The following is a 19,523-nucleotide window of genomic DNA, read 5'->3' on the forward strand; positions in this document are numbered from 1 at the left end:
AAGTGCTGTATACAGTATCCACAGTCCATTTACCATGTTTATCAGTTGCTGACCACACCCAATATCATTTTGGGGTGGGGGGGCTAAAACCAGATCAGTAAGGGAGTTATTTAACTTAATTGTGTGGATAGCAACTAAAGGGTGATAAGGACTTATCATGTTTGGTTTGTATATAAAAAAAAGTGGGGATTTATTGGTTTTAAAACTTCCGATGTATGCTGGCATAAACTACTGATGAAAATCTGTTTAAACCAATCTATCTGCTTTCTTTATTTTTTAATGGAAACAGTGAGCCTTCAGGGTGCTCCAAAGTTACTTTGGCCTACACCACTTAATAGTTCTTGGAATGGCAAAGCAAATGTCAACCAAATCTTGCCAAATCACAGTGAATAAAATGAATTTGTAAGAAGGCTTTCTAAAGCTAGTGATCAACCATCTCTGCTGTTGCTGATAAAATGAGGAGTTGAAAATAAATATATTATGTGTGTGTGGGCTGAAAAAAAAAACAAGATTTAAAATCCACATGTTCTGGCTGAAAAAATATGGTGTCAAATCTACAAGACAAAAAAAAAGGCTAGACGCCAAAATGAAAACATCCCATCCTATCACTCAGTATCAGTGAACAATGTGGGCTGGTGTTATTCTAATAGGACTGTAATTAAAGCCTCCATCTCATCTTACTCTCATACTTGTACACACTCTCTCTAAAACACACAAACACACACAAAAATGCTTTGTTCCTCCCACCCACCTCTAGTCCATCAAGGGGTGTGCGTGTGTGTGTGTGTGTGTGTGTGTGTGTGTGTGTGTGTGTGTGTGTGTGTGTGTGTGTGTGTGTGTGTGTGTGTGTGTGTGTGTGTGTGTGTGTGTGTGTGTGTGTGTGTGTGTGTGTGTGTGGAGGGAAGGGGGGATGTTATAAAATCATTCTTAATTACACATTTGTCACATGAAAAGCATTCTGTCTACTTTGTATGAGCTCTAGCAGTCTGATTAATTCAGCCATCCTCACATTCCAACTGCTCATTATACACAAAACTTCCACTCCTCTCTGTCTTTTTTATCTATGTCTTCCCCCATTTCATTTCCTTCCCTCATTCCTTTGGTCCTTGACATTTCAGGCTTTTCATTTGAGTGTACTGATGTATGCTTGCCAGATCCAGTAGCCACAGAGGCAAGCTCTTCCTTGGGGATTCAGGGTTTGACAGCACACATAGGCTGTCACTGTTCTATGTTGGCTAACGATGATAGGACAATTAAAGCGGAGGGGAACACATTGTTTCTTGCTATTTATGAACTACTGTCCGGCTATCATCTATACAGGCGTCCCAGTTGTATCAAAAAGAATAATCAAATTCATCATATAAAACTATCTTTACACATTGAGCTTTGACGATATGGGTGGGTTTACCCTCAAGCAATATATTTACTATTCACTGTAGTCCATTAGTATATGAACCAGTGTTGAATGTTAAATAAATTGGTTGTTTATGTTTTGTTTATTCCAGGAGCTTTTGAAGTAACTTATGCAGTATAATGCTCAATTTTAGTTCAATAGTTCAATTTAATTACACAGGGTTGGTAACATTAAAATTGTACATTTTAAAAGGAAAATCTGGAAACATATGTAAACAGAACATATACTGAATGTGAAAATGATGTCTACATCCCACACAAGTGGAGAGACCATCCTGTGAGCCATATGTATTTCATTTCAACAAAAGATAAAACAACAAGACCATATTGTCCACGAGCACTGTGGTGTAAACCCATGTCTCACTTTTGTTGTGAAACCATGTTCATCTATTTGAGCTATTTCCATCTCTGATTCCTTTGTGAGCTTACAGGAAAGCACAGGTCCGCTGCATCCCTTGAGATGCAAAATCTCGACATCACAAAGACAAACAACATCTGTTTACTCTCAAAAACTGCTGCTGCTAAGGTGGAGATATCACACATGCAGGCTAAACAAAGCGGTAAGTTGTCTCTATCACACTGGGATCCCGAATATGAATTGTGTTTTAGAGAGAAGAGAGAATCCCTATAAAGCTTACTTTGCTAAAATCATCTTAGTATCTTAGTACCTTTGGGGGAAGTCAGGGATAGTCGTCTGTAAGAGTGGTGCCAAGCCGAGCATTAACAGGAGCACATTTAACATAGAGGGCCCTGTTTTCATACCAGTGCAGATCAACCACCGGAAAAATGTGACTTTTGTTGAGCGACTCGATTTTGTTGCACATGCTTCTATTTGGAAATATTTTGACTCACCATGAAATTGCTTTTACTGTAAAGTGCAAGGAGCACTTAAGACGAGTTGTAAATACAGCTCAGGTGTGGCAATGCCGTTTTGGTGTTAAAATAATCTTGTCAACAGGTCCGTATTATAGCTTACAAAAATGGACAACTATCCGTGTGGTATCTTACAAAAATCTCACATTCTATTTAACGCTGTAAAATGTGGTTAGTGGTTATTCAGGCTGGTTGGCGTGTGTGTGTGTGTGTGTGTGTGTGTGTGTGTGTGTGTGTGTGTGTGTGTGTGTGTGTGTGTGTGTGTGTGTGTGTGTGTGTGTGTGTGTGTGTGTGCGTGTGCGTGTGTGTGTGCTGGTTTGTCCAACCATGACCGGTTACCACCAGTGAGACATGAAACATTCATAGCAGATGTGAGCCAAGGCATCACAGAACAGGAAGTTGGATCCCCCAGGAGCAATGACACACACAAACACACAGACACACAGACACACAGACACACAGACACACACACACACACTCACACACACACACACACGCCAACCAGCCTGAATAACCACTGTTTTGTTTTATTGACATTCACTTCTAAATATACCCCTGCAGGCACCAAAAATGGACAGAACACACACACATTTGAGACCACAGTCTTGATTTATAGTGGTGCACAGTGCTGACACCCCCTAGCCCAGGTGCTGCCAGGAGATAGAGCTCTACGTGAGCTGCAACCCATCCCACATACACACACATACTGTACTCTAGCTCCATGGCCAACACATTATGTTACACTAGATATGAGTATATAAGTGACGGAGCATGTACGCACTTGCCACTAGAGTAGCTATAAATGCATCAGCTCCCAGCATGCTCTTTGGGCCTTCATGCCACCAGCAGCTAGACCCCCACTCAGTGTCACTGACAGTGCATAAAGTAAATTAGCTCAACTGGCCCGACCTAACCACATGGTGTGTGATCACAGTCTGAAAGTGTCTTCCTCCAAAAACAGCACTAAAAAAAAAAAAAAAACCTCAACAGCCAACACTTTACCACTGTCTGCTTCTGGCCTCACACATTCAAAAACAATAACCACAATAACAGCAAGACTAGTGAAACACACTATTTTACATTATGATTATAATACATTTATAATTGATTTGCAACACAAAGGTAAACATTTCCTTAAGTTGTGAAATATATATTTTTAATAAAAAAAGAACCAGTTTACTGCAGGACATGCTGTTTTACCTCGGGGACTTCATTTTAGCTTTCACTTCCACTGCTTGTGTCTTATAATGAACAAAGAAATTACTACAAAAAATCAAATCAACCTACATTAACTCAGCATCCATATTTTTAGTTACTAAACTCAATTAATGATATAGTTCCTGAGCTCAGAAAGGGCCTTCTATGATGCAACACTACCTCTATCTCCATGGCAGAAGATCCTGAGACATACATTATGCTATAGCACACTTTTAGTTCAGGATGAAGCCTGACTTTTGTTTCTGCTTTGGGTCCAACAATCTTGCTCTTCTGCCCTCGTCTAACATCAACCATGGTGTAAGATGGCACAGGGGCCTATTTCTCCACATTGGTGAATGCACACGCTGCTCTGCAGGTTTATGTTAGCCTGTAGAGTTCTTAGAGCTTGTGTCCACAGGACCAGGGTTGCAATGCTTCCAGTCCCAATATTGTATGCAGATAGCTCCAGCTCATACCTCTCCATTATGACCTTGAAACACATGCACAATTCATTTCTGACTTCGATGTATTCATCCCCTGTAGTGTGTGTAACATTATACAGTAGAGGGTTGTACATACTAATCTAGTTTGTCTGTTGATTTGATTACATGGACACTAATTAGAGCCAGCAGCATTGAAATCTAATCAGTTACACAGTTTGGCCAAGCTCTAGATGGGGGATGAAATCTTCAAGACTATGGCAGAATGGTCAGTTGTTGTTATTGCTGACTAAAGGCAGCAACAGGGAGTCATGTAGTAAGATTTGCGCTCTTATACAAACTCCACAATGAGACAAAGATCATAGACATAGTTAAATGTGATATTTGAGTTTAACTCTATCATCCATCCATCCATCCATCCATCCATCTTCAACCTGTTGTCCCTATCGGGGTCGCGGGGGGCTGGAGCCGATCCCGGCTGACCTCAGGCATGAGGCGGGGTACACCCTGGACAGGATGTCAGTCTATCACTGGGCACATAGAGACAAACAGAGACAGACAACCAGTAACACTCACATTCACACCTACGGGCAATTTTAGAGTCATCAATTAACCTAACACGGGCATGTCTTTGGACTGTGGGAGGAAGCCGGAGATCCCGGAGAAAACCCACGCAGACACGGGGAGAACATGCAAACTCCACACAGAAAGGCCCAGCAGGGGTTCGAACCATGTGGTCTTGCTGTGAGGCGACAGCACTAACCACCAGACCACCAGGCCGCCTTTAACTCTATCATGTTTTATCAAATACTTTTTTTTTTTAATCAATAACAGAAAGGAATGCCGTAGCAGTGCACTGTGGACACTAAATTAAAGCTGAAGCTCTGATCTTTCATTGATGTGGTGTGTCAGTCGCCATACACTACACTGAAGTGATTCTCAGCCTGTAGCCTAAATGGCAGGCACTGTGGTTCATACGAATACTGCCAGCCTGCCTGGAAATGGGAACGATGAATCATATTTTCTTTTTAGTGCATCAAGTGTATCAATCACAGGCTATGGTTAAGATAGCTGACAAAACAATCCATGAAGATTTAGAAGCAAAGTTAGCCAATTATCAATGGCAATAAATCTAAGAAAATTTCACTAGTTTAATGACTCTACCATGGTGGGGTTTTTTTTGTAACATAATGATACACGCTACCTCCCTCTTAACTTATCTCATTCTAAATCTGTCTTTTTATGGTTAACATTGATACTCCCCTTTAAATACTCCCTTCTACTGATAGTTTTTGCAACTACAGTAGGAATGTCACGTTATGTGCTATTGATATCACATTTAAGATCAGAGGAAATATCACGGTTTCACAATTTTCACGATTATTTATAAGGGAACTTATTATTCAAAACTATGGAAGGAAAAAGACACACAAGCATTTTAATAAAAACACCAGGGCACACTCATTGTATTGTACTTTCACCATTGTACTCAATACAATACTCTGTAGAAGTAAACAGTAAGACATTGTTAACTACTTCCTGCCGTGATTAAACTGCTTTGCTCCAGCTTAGTACATCATTAGATGAAACATATTCCAAGTGTTGGACCCTTTGCAGTCACTTTTCAACATCACGCTTTTCAATCCGATATCCATCTTCTACAACAACTCCCTGGTCATTTTGTAGATATCCCAAATGCTCCCACGCTGCTTAGGGCACTTATTTGGTGGATATAAGGATGGAATGTCAATTGCCTCTGACATTTTTACAGCTCTTCTTCTCAACGCTTCAGATGAGTGGCACGACTTCCTCATATACAAGACAAACCAGCGCACACACATTTTACGTAACTAGCGAAAGGAGATTTCACAGGGCATGCGAAAACAAGTTTTTGATTCACCATTTATACTTTTCTACATGTATAGTTTCTCTCAACAGGCAACAATGCAGGAATTAGGACAACACAGAATATATATATATATATATATATATATATATATATATATATATATATATATATATATAAACGTTATGTAACCGCTATGTTATAGCAGAACAAGTTAATACTGACCTCCTGATCTGCAACTTAACTAAACAATGAGTTGTTGCTCTCAGCAGTCACACACACTTTTGAAAATGTTCTGCGGTAATAATTATTTCACTAAAATGATAGATAGATAGGTAGATAGAAAGAAAGAATGCCTTTATTCGTCCCACAAGGGGAAATTCATTTTTTTTCACTTTGTTATTATATTATTCATGTTACACACACACACACACACATAGGACCTATATACGTGCAATTAATGGAGAGATGTCAAGGGGGCAGCCAATGGATCGGTGCACCGAGTAGTTGGGGGTTCGGTGCCTTGCTCAACAGCACCTCTGCAGTGCCCAGGAGATGAACTCGCACCTCTTTAGCCACCAGTCCACACTCCATTCATGGTCCACACAGGGACTCGAACCCTACGGTTCCCAGCTGAGTCACCTATGGACTGAGCTACTGCTGCCCCTGGATGGATGGATGGATGAATGGATGGATGGATGGATGGATGGATGGATGGATGGATGGATGGATAGATGGATTGATAGATAGATAGATGGATAGATAGATAGACGGATAAAATGCTCACAAAATTGCAGGCATTCTCATCAGATGGTGCATATTAGAATAGTAGCTCGTCAGCAGCCTCCCAAAACAATAAAACAGCAGTCTACAGACAGCTTAGCCCATCAGCACACTGTTAAATTACAGCCATCAGCACCCCCCTCCCCCCTCTGGATCTAAACTCTCATCTCTAGCACCAGGAGAACAATCTGCAGAGTAATTAGCCTCCACCAACAGACAGTTACAGAGAGAAGGAGGACGTTTGGCTTGATTAAATTATTAAACCACACAAACAAAAAACAAAAGCAGCATCAAAGAGGCACTGCAGCTCTCCTTCAAAGCTCCTCGCTGTTCCCTAAATACAGAAGACAGAGAACGTGTTCTCCCAAGCCACTAGTTGGCATAATTAGCTAAATGTGTGCATTTGTGCATGTGTGTGTGTCTGTTTGTGTGTGTGTGTGTGATTGGATCCATTCCTCCAACTGCTATCTAAAATAACCAAGTGGTTAACGACAAAATGATGCCAGGGAGCCCCCTCCCCCCCTCACACGCCAACGTACACACAAATCACACACGTCTACACACATACACATTAAACAATACTCTAATTACAACATTTATAACTCCCCCTTGCCTCCTGTGTCTCTCCAATCCCCAACCCACAAATCTGTGAATCTGGAATTGAATTTAGCCCAAGTTGAGGGCTGCGCTGGCATGAAAAGACTATTTGATTAGAACGGCAGTTGTTTCATTTGTGGTGCAGCAGATTGCAGAGCCTCTATCCGGTGAGCAATCTGTATTCATTACTCGGTGTAAAAAGATGATCCATGTCCTGACACTAGGCTCATCATTTCATGCAGATGCACAGCAGCTCCACAAGGCCCTTACCAAGCCACCATACCATGCCTTCCCCTGAAGCATCAGCAGTACTCTTCTCCTGTCCCCCTGCTAAACCACTTTATCCCTCTTCCCTGGTTTCTTTTCCTCTTTTCCCAATGCCAAAATCTCATCCTTGTCTCTCTGGGGACATTTCAGCCTCAGATGAGTAAAGCTGTGACATATGTTGGGTTCAGTATTCACCCAATGTTTTGAATATTTAGGTCAATCTAATAAATCTAATAAATTGCAGAATGTTTGATATTGTCTTATCAACATACATCAGCAATATTAATTAATAAATGCTAGAAATTGAGAACATTTTTCAAAAACATGATTACTTGTTTGAATATTCCATTTAGCTGTACCAGTATTACAGGTAAAAGAAATGCGAACGATAGCGATCTGCAACTAAATTACAGTTTTGGTGTCCTGACCCCAGCGTCAGTCAGACCCATACTCTTATGAAAAAATATGTTGTACGCTAAGATGGGCAACTAGCAGACATATCAGAATGGAAAATGAAGTTAGCGGGGTTTTTTTATTAGTTTCTGTTGTTTGTTAGCTTGTTAGCTTGTAACTGTCAGTAGCTGACAGCTATGATGGTAATGTGTTTTCTCTATGTACTGACAGTCTGCTCTGAGCTGAAGGTTTCAGGTTTCTGTGCTGGTGTTGTGTAGAAGTTGTTCCCCTGTCAAATGTTTCCCATATTAGACAGAGATTGGTTTATGGGTTATGGTTACCAACTAAAGCTTGCCCAGGTTTTGTTTGAATCTCAAATATCAGAGAAGTGCACAGATATCTCCTCTTTCAGGATAAGAATATGAAAACTACTCGCTATCGACACACACACACAGATACTTAAGCCAATGTCAGACATTTTAAACATAAGGAAAACATTTTTGAGTCGTAGGGGAATTTAAGAGCCATGGATATCTCAAAAAAACAGTTTACAGGACCTCAGTCCTCTCATTTCTCTCTCTTCCCTTCATTTCTTCCTGCATTACTCTCTTAATTCCATGCTGTGGTTTGCAACCCAGCTTTCTTTATTCAAAGACCCTGCCACCATCAGTCTCCAAGTCAAAACTATCAAAACACACAGTATTTAATACGACAAGGCATTTGGGCCCTTTAATTTAGTGGGTTTGTATCAGTCTGCACAAGTCTAATCCTGCATTATGCACCTGAAGCCACATAAATGCCAACAGTTTGCCAACACTCTCTTGTGCACTTGACTGCTCTTTGCACTCTGCGCCTTGATACGCGAAATTAGCGACGAGAGTCCACTTTGGCAGCATCTCACTCCACCATACTGCTGGGCTCCGAATGGATGGCCTGCTGATGATTGTGCTGACGGGCACACACACCAAGCGCCTCTACAGATGTTCCCATGCCAGCCAAACATGCCCCAACTACAAGCTGTTTCATGACATATCACACAAACAAAATCAGAGGTCCCAAACTTTTGTATGCTGCCTGGACTACAGTTGTTTGTAATTTCGTAAGGAGTACTGTAAAAGAAAATTGTGACAGATCAAGTGTAGAAAATGTAGTATTAGACATGTACATTGTATTTTTTACCCTACAAGTCCCTGGAAACTGTGAGCTAAGAGATATGTATGACTCTTTTCTGTTTGAATAAAGTGAATCGAAATGAGTAATAAAAAAAGTGTGGCTGCTTTATTTCAAAACATGCCTTTAAGCTCAGTGCCTCCTTTTTAAAGTGAATCAAGCTAAAAATAAGGCAATGAATTTTGATAAGGAACTTTGCGTCAGCAGAGATAACCTAGGGAAAACTCATTTTGCTATCAGGGAGACAATTTGAAAATTCATTTTGTGCTGTTGTCATATCCTTTTGTCCATGTCATTATGAAGTAATCTTGGGAGCATCAGCCTTGACAATACGGAAGGATGCCTTAGTTCGCCTTAACAGAACAAGGTCACTTACGATACCCTACGCTCCCTGACACAACTGTCAGATTTCTTTCAAAACCACACCAAGTCTTTCCACAACTTCCTTCCGGGGTTTGAAACTAGGATCCTAAACTTCCTGGGCCTGTGTGGTGTGTTTATGAAGTGAAATAATCCCTTTGGCAGAGTCACAGAGAAGCTATGTCTCTCCTTTGGAGACTGTAGTGAGGGGAAGCTTAAAAAATGAACTTCCAAAGAAGAAGAAGACCACAAGCACAGGGCACATGCCTATCTACCTTGTGCCATATGCTGCAGAAGCAAAAGGGGAAGAAAAGGCAATGCAAAGGACAAAAAAATGGCCAGCCTGTGTCTTTTAGACAGTCTAGGCAAGGTTATAAGCAGACCTGTTGACAAGCCTATAAGCAGGTTTGTGTGTGAGAGTTTGACTGTGTGCATCTTTGTAAGTGTGCATGAGCACTTTCCTTGTGTATGTTGTTCAGAATATGGGTAGACCTGATAAAAATACAGGAGTTTTAACCTAAATATAAAAATTGTACATATCGCCCGACCCTAATGCAGGACACACACACACACACACACTCACACACATACTCGATCGGTTTGCCATGATCTAAAATTTAAGAGAAACAAATTTCTTGTGTAAGAAAAAAAAGATTATGCTAAGTGGATCAGCCCCAAAGTGTTTGTGGACCCCCAAAATTCCTTGGATAATGCGGCTGTGGGTCCTGCCAGGAGAAACTGCCACCAACCAGCTGTCTGGAGCTGTCACGGCCACACTACGCCAGCAACGATTAGCCCACGTTCATCCAATGGTGCTCGCTAGAGACCCGCCTGTCCTCTTTTCCCTCTGTCACTGCTGAAGGACATCACAATACAGACGTGACGGTGGCAAGATGCAAGGAGCACGGGGGAAAGGAGGGATGACACAGAGGTTGAATAGACAAGGGAGAGGAGTGGAGTGTCCCCACACACTTCTGAAAACCAGAGAAGACCGGCAGGAGCGGTGGTGGAGTTCAATGTGTGGATCTGCATAGATATGGTCGAGACAGGCCTTCTAGACCAGAACATTGTCCAGAGCTGATGAAGCAATGAGCTCAGATAAGAACCCCTATTATGCAGGCTGGCATTGATGTTACACACCACAACCAGCAGCTGAATTCCCAGAACTGCCGCCAACGTGCTCTATTTAGGATGGGAGGGAAATGTATTGCTTACATGGACAAGTCATTTCTCGTAAATACACCACTCCTCTGCCTCCTATATCCTCTCTTCCTGCTTCAGTATGGGGAAAAAAAATCAATGTGCATCACATCCATTACCCTGCTCTCTTCCTAGCTCTCTGTCTCTCACTCACTCTCCTTTAATGTATTCTTTTTTCTTTGGCAAAATACATCAGCATATTAATGAGGTATCCTTTAAACTGGTAAGTAAATTACACATTTAGAAAATGACACTTTGTAGAGAATGTTTGAAGACCTTTTAAACCCAATTAGGCATTATGACATGTGATATCAGAAAGAATATTGTACTCATTTGAAGTGGTTCTTGCCCAATCCCAGTCACTGAAAAACAGCAGCTGCATAAAAGTCTGGTTGATTAGCGTCACCAAGATATGATCCATAATGTCTCTGTGATAGTTTTAACATTCTATTTAATGTTTAACTTTATGTGCCATCCAACTTGTTCCCCTCGACCAATTGCATAACATCGCCGATGATGAATTTAAATAGGTGAACATTGTCTGACAGTAAAGTGATGATGGCTCTTCCGGGATTCGAAGTAACACATGGCCTATTCTGCCTCAATTCGTCCTCTTTCCTGATTATCGAGACTAACCGCCCCACACTGTGCTTTCCCTGGACAAGTGAGGCTTACAAATCACCCCTGCAGCACTTGGAAGAGCTGGAGGAGTTGAAGGTGCTCGGCGCAAGGTTTTACTGCCTGTCTTCTATGAATGGCTCCCTGAAGGCTCCTATGATAATAGCTCACAGCAGTGCCCTTCACGGAGCCTGACATCAAGCACACCCCTACAGCAGAAGGGAACGCATATCAACGTACCCAGTGGGGTGACATATCAACTCATCCACTGGTTTCTGGTCATAACATAGGCAGAAACTGAAATTAAACATTAGCTGGAACTTATATATCAGGTTAAAATTTACTCAGTTTGGACATTGGACCAAAAAACTTTTTTAAAGGTCCCATGTTATTGAGTTCTTGTTATTTTATTAAAAGTAGATGAGACGGGAAAATATTTTCAGAGTCCTGGCCCTCTGCTCCAAGATGCATTGTGTAGCACAGACTTTGAGTTTGTACATGAAGGATGACTAAGTCAACAATGGCTAAACTTCAACATGCTTACATAATTCAGGTTTGTTTACATCAACCCCATCTTTGCCAAGATAAGCAGCTACAATGATGAAAAAAATCACCCAGAAATATGATTGAAGATTATTGTTATATATGACTCGATACATCAGACAAACCTTTTGATGACGAGAAGCAAGTCAACAATGGATATCTCAGATACCTTAGATGTATTCAGGCATAAACCCTGCAGTCGACCCAAACATTTGTGCCAAAGAAGCTCTAGAATCTTCCCCGTCTGCATGGAACTGGGAAAACACCAGAAGATACTATAGCTAACATCTATTAGGCAGAGCTAAAATGACTTGTTGATTAATAAATTAGTCAATGACAGTTGTGACAACTAATTGTCAATAATCAAGTAACAAGAACAGCCACACTGTGAGATGTACTTAAGCACAGTGGTGGCTTAGCTAAATGCTAATATCAGCATGCTAACCGTAGACTGTATAAAACATGAAAACATAGATGTTGTCTGCGTGACGTCACCCAGAGGTTTCTGAAGAGTTCCCTGCTAATCCAAAAAGGAGGTGGATTGAGGTTTGTGCTTAGGCAGGCTGAATAAAGCCTACAGTCTATGCTAGAAACCTGAGACAGCATCCACCTGTCACTCAAAGTGGCCAAGCACTTCATTTTGCACAACTTAAAGACTTAATATAATTTCAAAGAGTGAGTTATATCACAACAAATGCAATGGACGGGGAAATTAGAGACAAAATCTGTTTATTTTTGTACCAGGCTGTGAATATGTTTATTTGAGGTCTATAAGGATTCACTTGGAGCATGTCTCAAGTGGCCATTTGAGAAATTGCAGTTTTTGGCACCTTTGCTTTGACTTCATTTTTCATCTCAGAAGTTTGCTGCTTGATGCTAACATGTATACCATGTTTACTATTTTAATTTAGCAGGCTAACATTTGCTAATAAGCAGTAAATTGTACAGCTGAGGCTGGAAGGAATTTGATTAGTTTTGAAAGTATTTGGTCATAAACTACAACATTTAATTTTGACCTGATGATGGTGCTAGATGAGGAGTTTGTGTATCACCAAGTTATTACAATTCATCCTAAGGGTACAGGAATGTCTGTACAAAAGTATCCATTATCCAGGAAATGGTCCTGTCTATTTCCAATATGTTTGACTGGAAATTGTGGAGCTCTTTTATAGATCGTGACAAAGAAAGCAACTTATTTAAGCGAGTTGTCGTATCATCAGAAAAATTGAGTAAAACAGACTTTTCATCACATTTTTTATCCCTGTGGCTCAGTAGAGAGACTCTGCACAGGTGTTTCTTGCAAGACATTTTCTCAAGGAAAATATGCCAAACCAAGTATAACCTCAAATAGTGTCACATGGTCCCGGTCATTGCAAACAACGTAACCAGAATTGGTCACAGCTTTTTGAGGTAAGTGAGTGGTTCGAAAAACACAAAATGAAAGGACATACAAAAAGAGACATTCATCCATCCAGCCATCCATCATAACCGGTGCTACGGTGAAGCCAATTTCCACAAAGCTGCTAAGCTGATTGAGGCAGACCAAATCTGTTTCACCAGCTTACATTCCTTCAAAATGGCCATCTCACTTCCAATATCACAGGCTTTTACTGTTCCCCATTCCCCTGGCTCAGGCTGAGAGTTAGCAAGGCTTAGCTGGATGAAACACTCCAACAGCCCAGTTCTCCCCTGGAACCCACTGATATCTCTATAGGACAGCCTCTCCCCACATAGCTACACTTAGTTGGTTTATTTACTCATGTTATTACTCTTTGTTTAATTTCTGTGTTTAATTTTTTTTGTTTCAAACCATAACAATATTACAGCTATTAGGATGTAAAAAATCATGATTTATGTGAAATGTGACGAGTCTAGGCACACAGACAAAATCGAATCAGTGTCTGTAAATACACACACACACATACACACACACACACACACACACACACACACACACACACACACACACACACACACACACACACACACACACACACCTTGGCAAAATGCACAGGCAGCACTTAACCACAACACCTTCTACTGGAGTAGATTAAATTCACACAAGGCCTCTTTGAGGAAGGAAATTGGACAGATAAGAAACAGATTTCTATGAAAGAAGCTTGCGAGGGGCCTATAGAGAGCGTGTGTGGAAGTGTGCAATGGGAATGTTTGTTCACCTGTTAGCTTGCTCCTGCAGGTGCCACTGTACATAGTGTGATCATATACATGATATTTATCAATCTTTTGTCGTTTATTGTGTTGTACCCCCCCCCCCCCTCACTTTCTCTCGGTCTCTCTCTCACACTTTCTCTGTCAATTTGCCACAACAGCAAATATCCTGTTGGCCCAGGCTGCAGACTGCTGGTGCTGGTCTATCTGGCCCTGGGATCGATCCGGCTCCAAGCCGAGGCCTCCCATTCATCTCAGAGCCATAAAATGTGATTAGTGCTGACTACAGCACTGCAGGGAGATGGGCTGATAGGCCTGATAGGCTCAGATAGGCTGGACTGGACACTCTACAGGAAGACAGCAGCAACAGCATGCTGTGGATTCATCCATGCCTTTTTTCTTCTTTCTATCACTCTATTTTTATCTTTTTCTTGCTTTCATCAATCTCTTTCACCCTCCCCTTTTCTAGCTTACTCCATCTGTCTTTACATTTGGTTGTTTTCACAATGTCTCTCTCTAAATATCTCTCTTCATATCTAAGCCTGACAAGCGTGTATGCACACAAACACCATCATTGTCAGTTTTACCTTCTACTTATCCTGCAAAGTTATATTTTAAAAAAAAAAGTCCAACCCCCTGAAGCCACACTCACTTTACCCACATACAGTGTATCTCTGTGGCATGTGACCACCTCTGTCAGCCAACCACGGAGCTCAGAGCTTCCTAGAGACAGAATCAAGCTCAAAGGCTTTGACAAGAAGCATGGTAGGGTATAGATGACTTTCTCAATTCTAAGGAGAAACAACTTTGGTGGTGTTAAGGGCAAACGTTTCTAAAGCACTGAGATGTGTTAGAGGACCTTCTGGGAAATGCTGTGACAATTTGAATGTGTATGAGTCTAGATTATCGACACTTAACATTTTTTCATTTGGGTAAAATGTCTTTCTTCTAAGGTGACCAATGTCAACACATTTATTATTTTGCACACAAGGGTTTCGAATAAATTTAGTTGTATGTTGTGCTATGTTCATAGGACGGCCTTTAATCCTAGGCCACCAAAGCTCCTTTCTGACTTTTTGTCATTTAATAATAAGCCTGTAACTAATATCTTTATCAAGTTAGATCTAGCTAAATAAAGCCCTTATATGTGTAACAGTAGACCCACAATACCATAAACCTTTGGATTTTTGATAGGGTAAAAAGAAAACTTGGTACATTTCAGGGCATTTCCACAGCACTAGTGTGAGGAAACACTGCACTTGGTAGTTATTGTTTATTGGTGCCAATTTAGCACCCTCAAAGTAGAAGTGTGTGTAATCAAAGATAGAGTGGAATTCGGAGAGAAGCTCTTTTTTATGATTAATGGTATACAAGACCATAGCAGGCTGACCTGTGTCTCACGGACGTTCTCCACTGTGAAGTTAAACCAGACTCTGAAGCGAGGGTTGCAGGTGTCAGGCCGGATGAAGAGGTCAAACTCAAACTCGCTGATGTAGTCAACTCGGCCAAGGTTCCCTGCAGAGGCAATGAAACAGTATTAAATAGCATTAAATGGAACTGAGCAGTCCATAACATAGAATCACACAATTCATCTGTATTCCTTAAAGTTCACAAACAGATGGGCAATCGAGACAAATTGATGCTATAACATGGCCTCACTTCAAATTGGGGATCTGCTGTCAAAGTTGAGTAACAGTCACGTGTCTACTAATAGTGCTTCACTGACATGGTGGTCTCCTTCCTCGTTATTACTGTACCGTATTATTACTGTATGTACAGTATCTGCACGTTTAACTACACTGGTACAATGGCTACAGGTCTTTCTAAACCATGACAATGTCCACAGAGAGCAAAAAGCACAACATGTGAAGCAAAAAGACCAACAGACAGGGTTGCTCCAGTCATCCATATCTGACACACAAAACTATCCACAACAAAAAAGATCCAGATGATCAGTGGAAGTATAATTAATCCTATGGGAACAATTTCCCCACTTCCAATACTCATAGCTGTCTGTGAAATGACTCTGTAGTAGATGCTTACATGACAAGCATTCTAAATATAGGCCTTTTCCTATCCTCTTATTCATATGTTGACACATATGTGGAGAGGACTTTTGTGGTGCATGCTAACATGAATGATTGTCAGAGTCAAAGATGGGTCAAAATATGGGGGGGAAAGTAAGAAGAGAGCGTGTTAAATATCTTGCCAGAATTGTACAGAAGAAGACTGACAGCTTATTTTCACTGAATCCTGTTCTTAACCCTATACATGAGACCAGTGAACTTCAGGCAGCTGTTCAAGAGTTACGTTTATTGGCAGACTGCAAGGCTAAACGCCCCTCACAATTCAACATCAGGGTATAGTTGACCACCTTGTGGCAAGTAGTACCATAGAAGCAGCACAAACACAGAGACACAGCTGATTATAGACAGATGGGCTAACTACCACACTGGCGAAGTAGATCCCCCTCCTTCTGCCATTGGACAGAGCTAATCCACTAGTCAGCCTGCAAGACATGCACACACACGCGCACACACACGCGCACACACACACACACACACACACACACACTCTTTGCTCTGCTCCACTGAGGCTACCCACAGAAGTGATATCATTAGTTTATATAGTGGGGAACACTACAAGGCACTCTGAAATACTGTAGAAACAATAATAAAAAAGTTTTTTTCAGTTTAAAAGTTTATATTTAAAGTGGTATTTTCAATTTTTACAGCACAGCATGCAACAGCATACACACAAGCTGCAGGGAAGACATTGCAAGAGGTTATTGTGTAACAATCAACTGATGACTGATCCTTATTGACATTTGAAACCCATCCACCAACAGCTACCGCAGCTAGCACGAATGGTGAGTGGCGTCTCATTCCAGCACACTGATGCTTGGGCAAAAAAAACTCTCTCTGCAGACAGCTACTCTAACTGTTAGGGGAGTGGCTGAGCTATGCTGAAATATACAACTGCTGTAATTCATCTACTCATTCATAGGCTCTGCTTATTATAATTTAAGAAGCATACAACATAGAGTTAGAAAGTCAGGTTATACAGACAATAAAAGGGGTCAGAGGGAGAGGGGGAGAAGAAGAAGTCTATATGTTGAGAAACAACCTTTATATGTATAAATGACATGTGCTGAAGATGACTTAAAGGAATACTTTACCCTCAAAATGGTCTTGGGCATATCAATCACTCACTCGTGTTACCTTGAATTCTTGAAGAGAATTGAATTGAAGAGACCTTGAAATTTGTTTTACTTGCATGCCTCCAGGTTGAACAAAGAAAATTCTTGATGAATTGAAGTAATAGGGAGCCATATCTTTATTTAAAGTGGCAGTATGCAAGAAAAACATTTTTTCTTCAAGAATTCAAAGCAACATGGGGTGAGTCATGGATACATAAATTATCATGTTGAGGGTGAAGTATTCCATGTCTGCCTTTCTGTCTGTATATGTGCACGTGTTCCTATAAATACATGTGAGGATAAGCTCTCTCTCCTGTTGGTTTTGGACATTGTCAAAATAATTCTCCAATAAAAGTGTGAAATCCACTGCATGACCTACCCGTTGAGCTAGCTTCCTTTTATGTGTGGCCAGGCACACTTTGATGTGCAGTTGTAAATGTTGCCACTCTAGAAATGTAAAAACCTTAAAAGAAAAAAATGACAGCTTCATGTCTTAAACTTTAATCTGTATTTATCACTTAACACCATGAAGCAATAATAATAATCTATTTATTTAAATAAATGTCTGTTCAGTCACTATCTGTGGCCAACTGAGGTAACACAATGGTGATTGGGCATATGGTCCACTGATGAAAGCCCTTGCATTTTAAGTGTTTCAAACTGGGGTATCTGTGGTGACAATCCCGGGAAAAATCAAGCCGTAGTATCCAGCCCTAGCTTGTTTTGCACAGTGGCAGGCTAGTTAAGAAGTGGGAAGCAGGCAGGGACTAGCATTTGGCTGGTTCGCAATGCAATCTCGAGCCATTGAAAGCAGATAAAGCCAAGAGCAGGGGGAGGGTTGAACCAGACCCAGCTGCAGTTAGTAGCAAGCACGGACAAAGAGAGGAGATAGACAGCAGAGCAGCACCTGTTCCACACAGATGTGTCAACAAATCGATCATCTCTCATAGAGACATCACAGCTATTCACAGAGCTCACATTGCCAAATACATCTTATTAGGCCAAGTTGATAATGGGCTCCAAAGGGCACCCCTTCTATCAGTGTTAATAACCTTATTCAGCAATGAAAACCCAACAACTCTCTGAGGGCACTTTCATTACTTATATGGGGGTATTATTTTAAACCATTATCAGAAATCGATACATTGATTTGTGAATATCGCATCATTATACTTTACTTTAGCTTAACTACGTAGTCATCTAGTAATGAACTGAAAATTATGCTTATCAATTTTTCCTTACTGATTGGTATGGACGGGTTGCAGAAACTGCTCTATTCTCTTACACCAGAAGAGGGTTTGACAGGTTGCTTCAAATACTGTAAGAGATGATGCAGAAATAAAAACTAAAATAATTTACTTTGTTTTCAAAGTGACACACAGTAGTTACAAAAGGTAAACAATGCACAACACATTTGAGTAATATTCATACAATTAAGAATGAATTTGTTGTAAATTAGGCCAATATACTGTATTTGTCTTTGTTACCTTACAGGAGTTCATGCACAAAAGAACTCTTTAAGGAAAAGTGTGACATAAGACTACTAAAGGCTCCTTCTGAGGCCCTCTGGCAGCCTGTGGTGCTACTCACTGTTGTGAATACTGATATGCACAACCATCAGCAAAGAAACTGCTAGTGTGCGTGGAAGGTGGAGCTATATATTTAAATTCACAGTAAACAAATTATTAAATTATAGAATTTCTCAAGAGAGAGACAAGATGAATGTTTTTTTCTTTTGAGTGTTTTTTTTTCCCGAGTGGTTTCTTTGGTGTCTGATCTTAAACTGAGAAAAAATGTATAGAAACAGCTAAATGGAGGTCCCTCCATCACACATCTGTTGAGATTTGTCGGCAGGTTAGCAAAGCTGAGCAGCATAAGCAAAAGACTCACTCACACTTTCTTCACTCCAATTAAACATTTCTAATTCAAATACCTATATATCGCTCATTGTTGAAAACCCCAAATTAACTAATATGCATACAATCATGGAACCAAGTGGTAAAACATCTGCAGAGGAGCCAAAAAATTACTGATATTTGTCTTCTTCTACTTGTGAAGGCTGTAGAATTGGGTAGCAATAGACAGCAGCCATGGACGGCTGCGTTATTGAGCCTGATGCTGGAAGGCCTGACTTGAGAGATGGCTGCAGCCTGAATGTGAGAATTACATGTTCAGCCCGCGGAGAAGGAGGGATATGACACGCCATTGATCCCCGTTTTAATTTTATGGTGGCTACCTCTAGATTCAAAGCTTTGGTAGGTTGGTAGTGTAACCCTTTTAATCAATCCCATATCATTTAGCATTTAACTAACATAAACGGCCAACTGATTTTTCTGAAACCTCTGAAAGCATTAAAGTCAAACTAGATAAAGCAAAGATACATTTTTGAGTCTGTATAATGTTTCAAAAGTGATGCCCAGTACACCAGATTTGTCAAGAATTATTTTTGGTTTTG

General features: G+C 40.7%; 1 protein-coding gene across 1 annotated transcript in view; it reads right to left on the reverse strand.

The window, feature by feature from the left end:
- agbl4 (AGBL carboxypeptidase 4) overlaps positions 1-19,523 on the reverse strand; it is a gene marked incomplete at both ends in the record, with an annotated part of 285,820 nt that overhangs the window by 249,156 nt on the left and 17,141 nt on the right. Inside the window, one exon of the mRNA XM_083940174.1 lies at positions 15,260-15,384. Within this exon, the coding sequence (XP_083796300.1) occupies positions 15,260-15,384 (125 nt within the window). The remainder of the gene's footprint in view (positions 1-15,259; positions 15,385-19,523) is intronic.

This window comes from Echiichthys vipera, assembly GCF_963691815.1.
Source record: "Echiichthys vipera genome assembly, chromosome: 3".
NCBI classification, from domain to species: Eukaryota; Metazoa; Chordata; class Actinopteri; order Perciformes; family Trachinidae; genus Echiichthys; species Echiichthys vipera.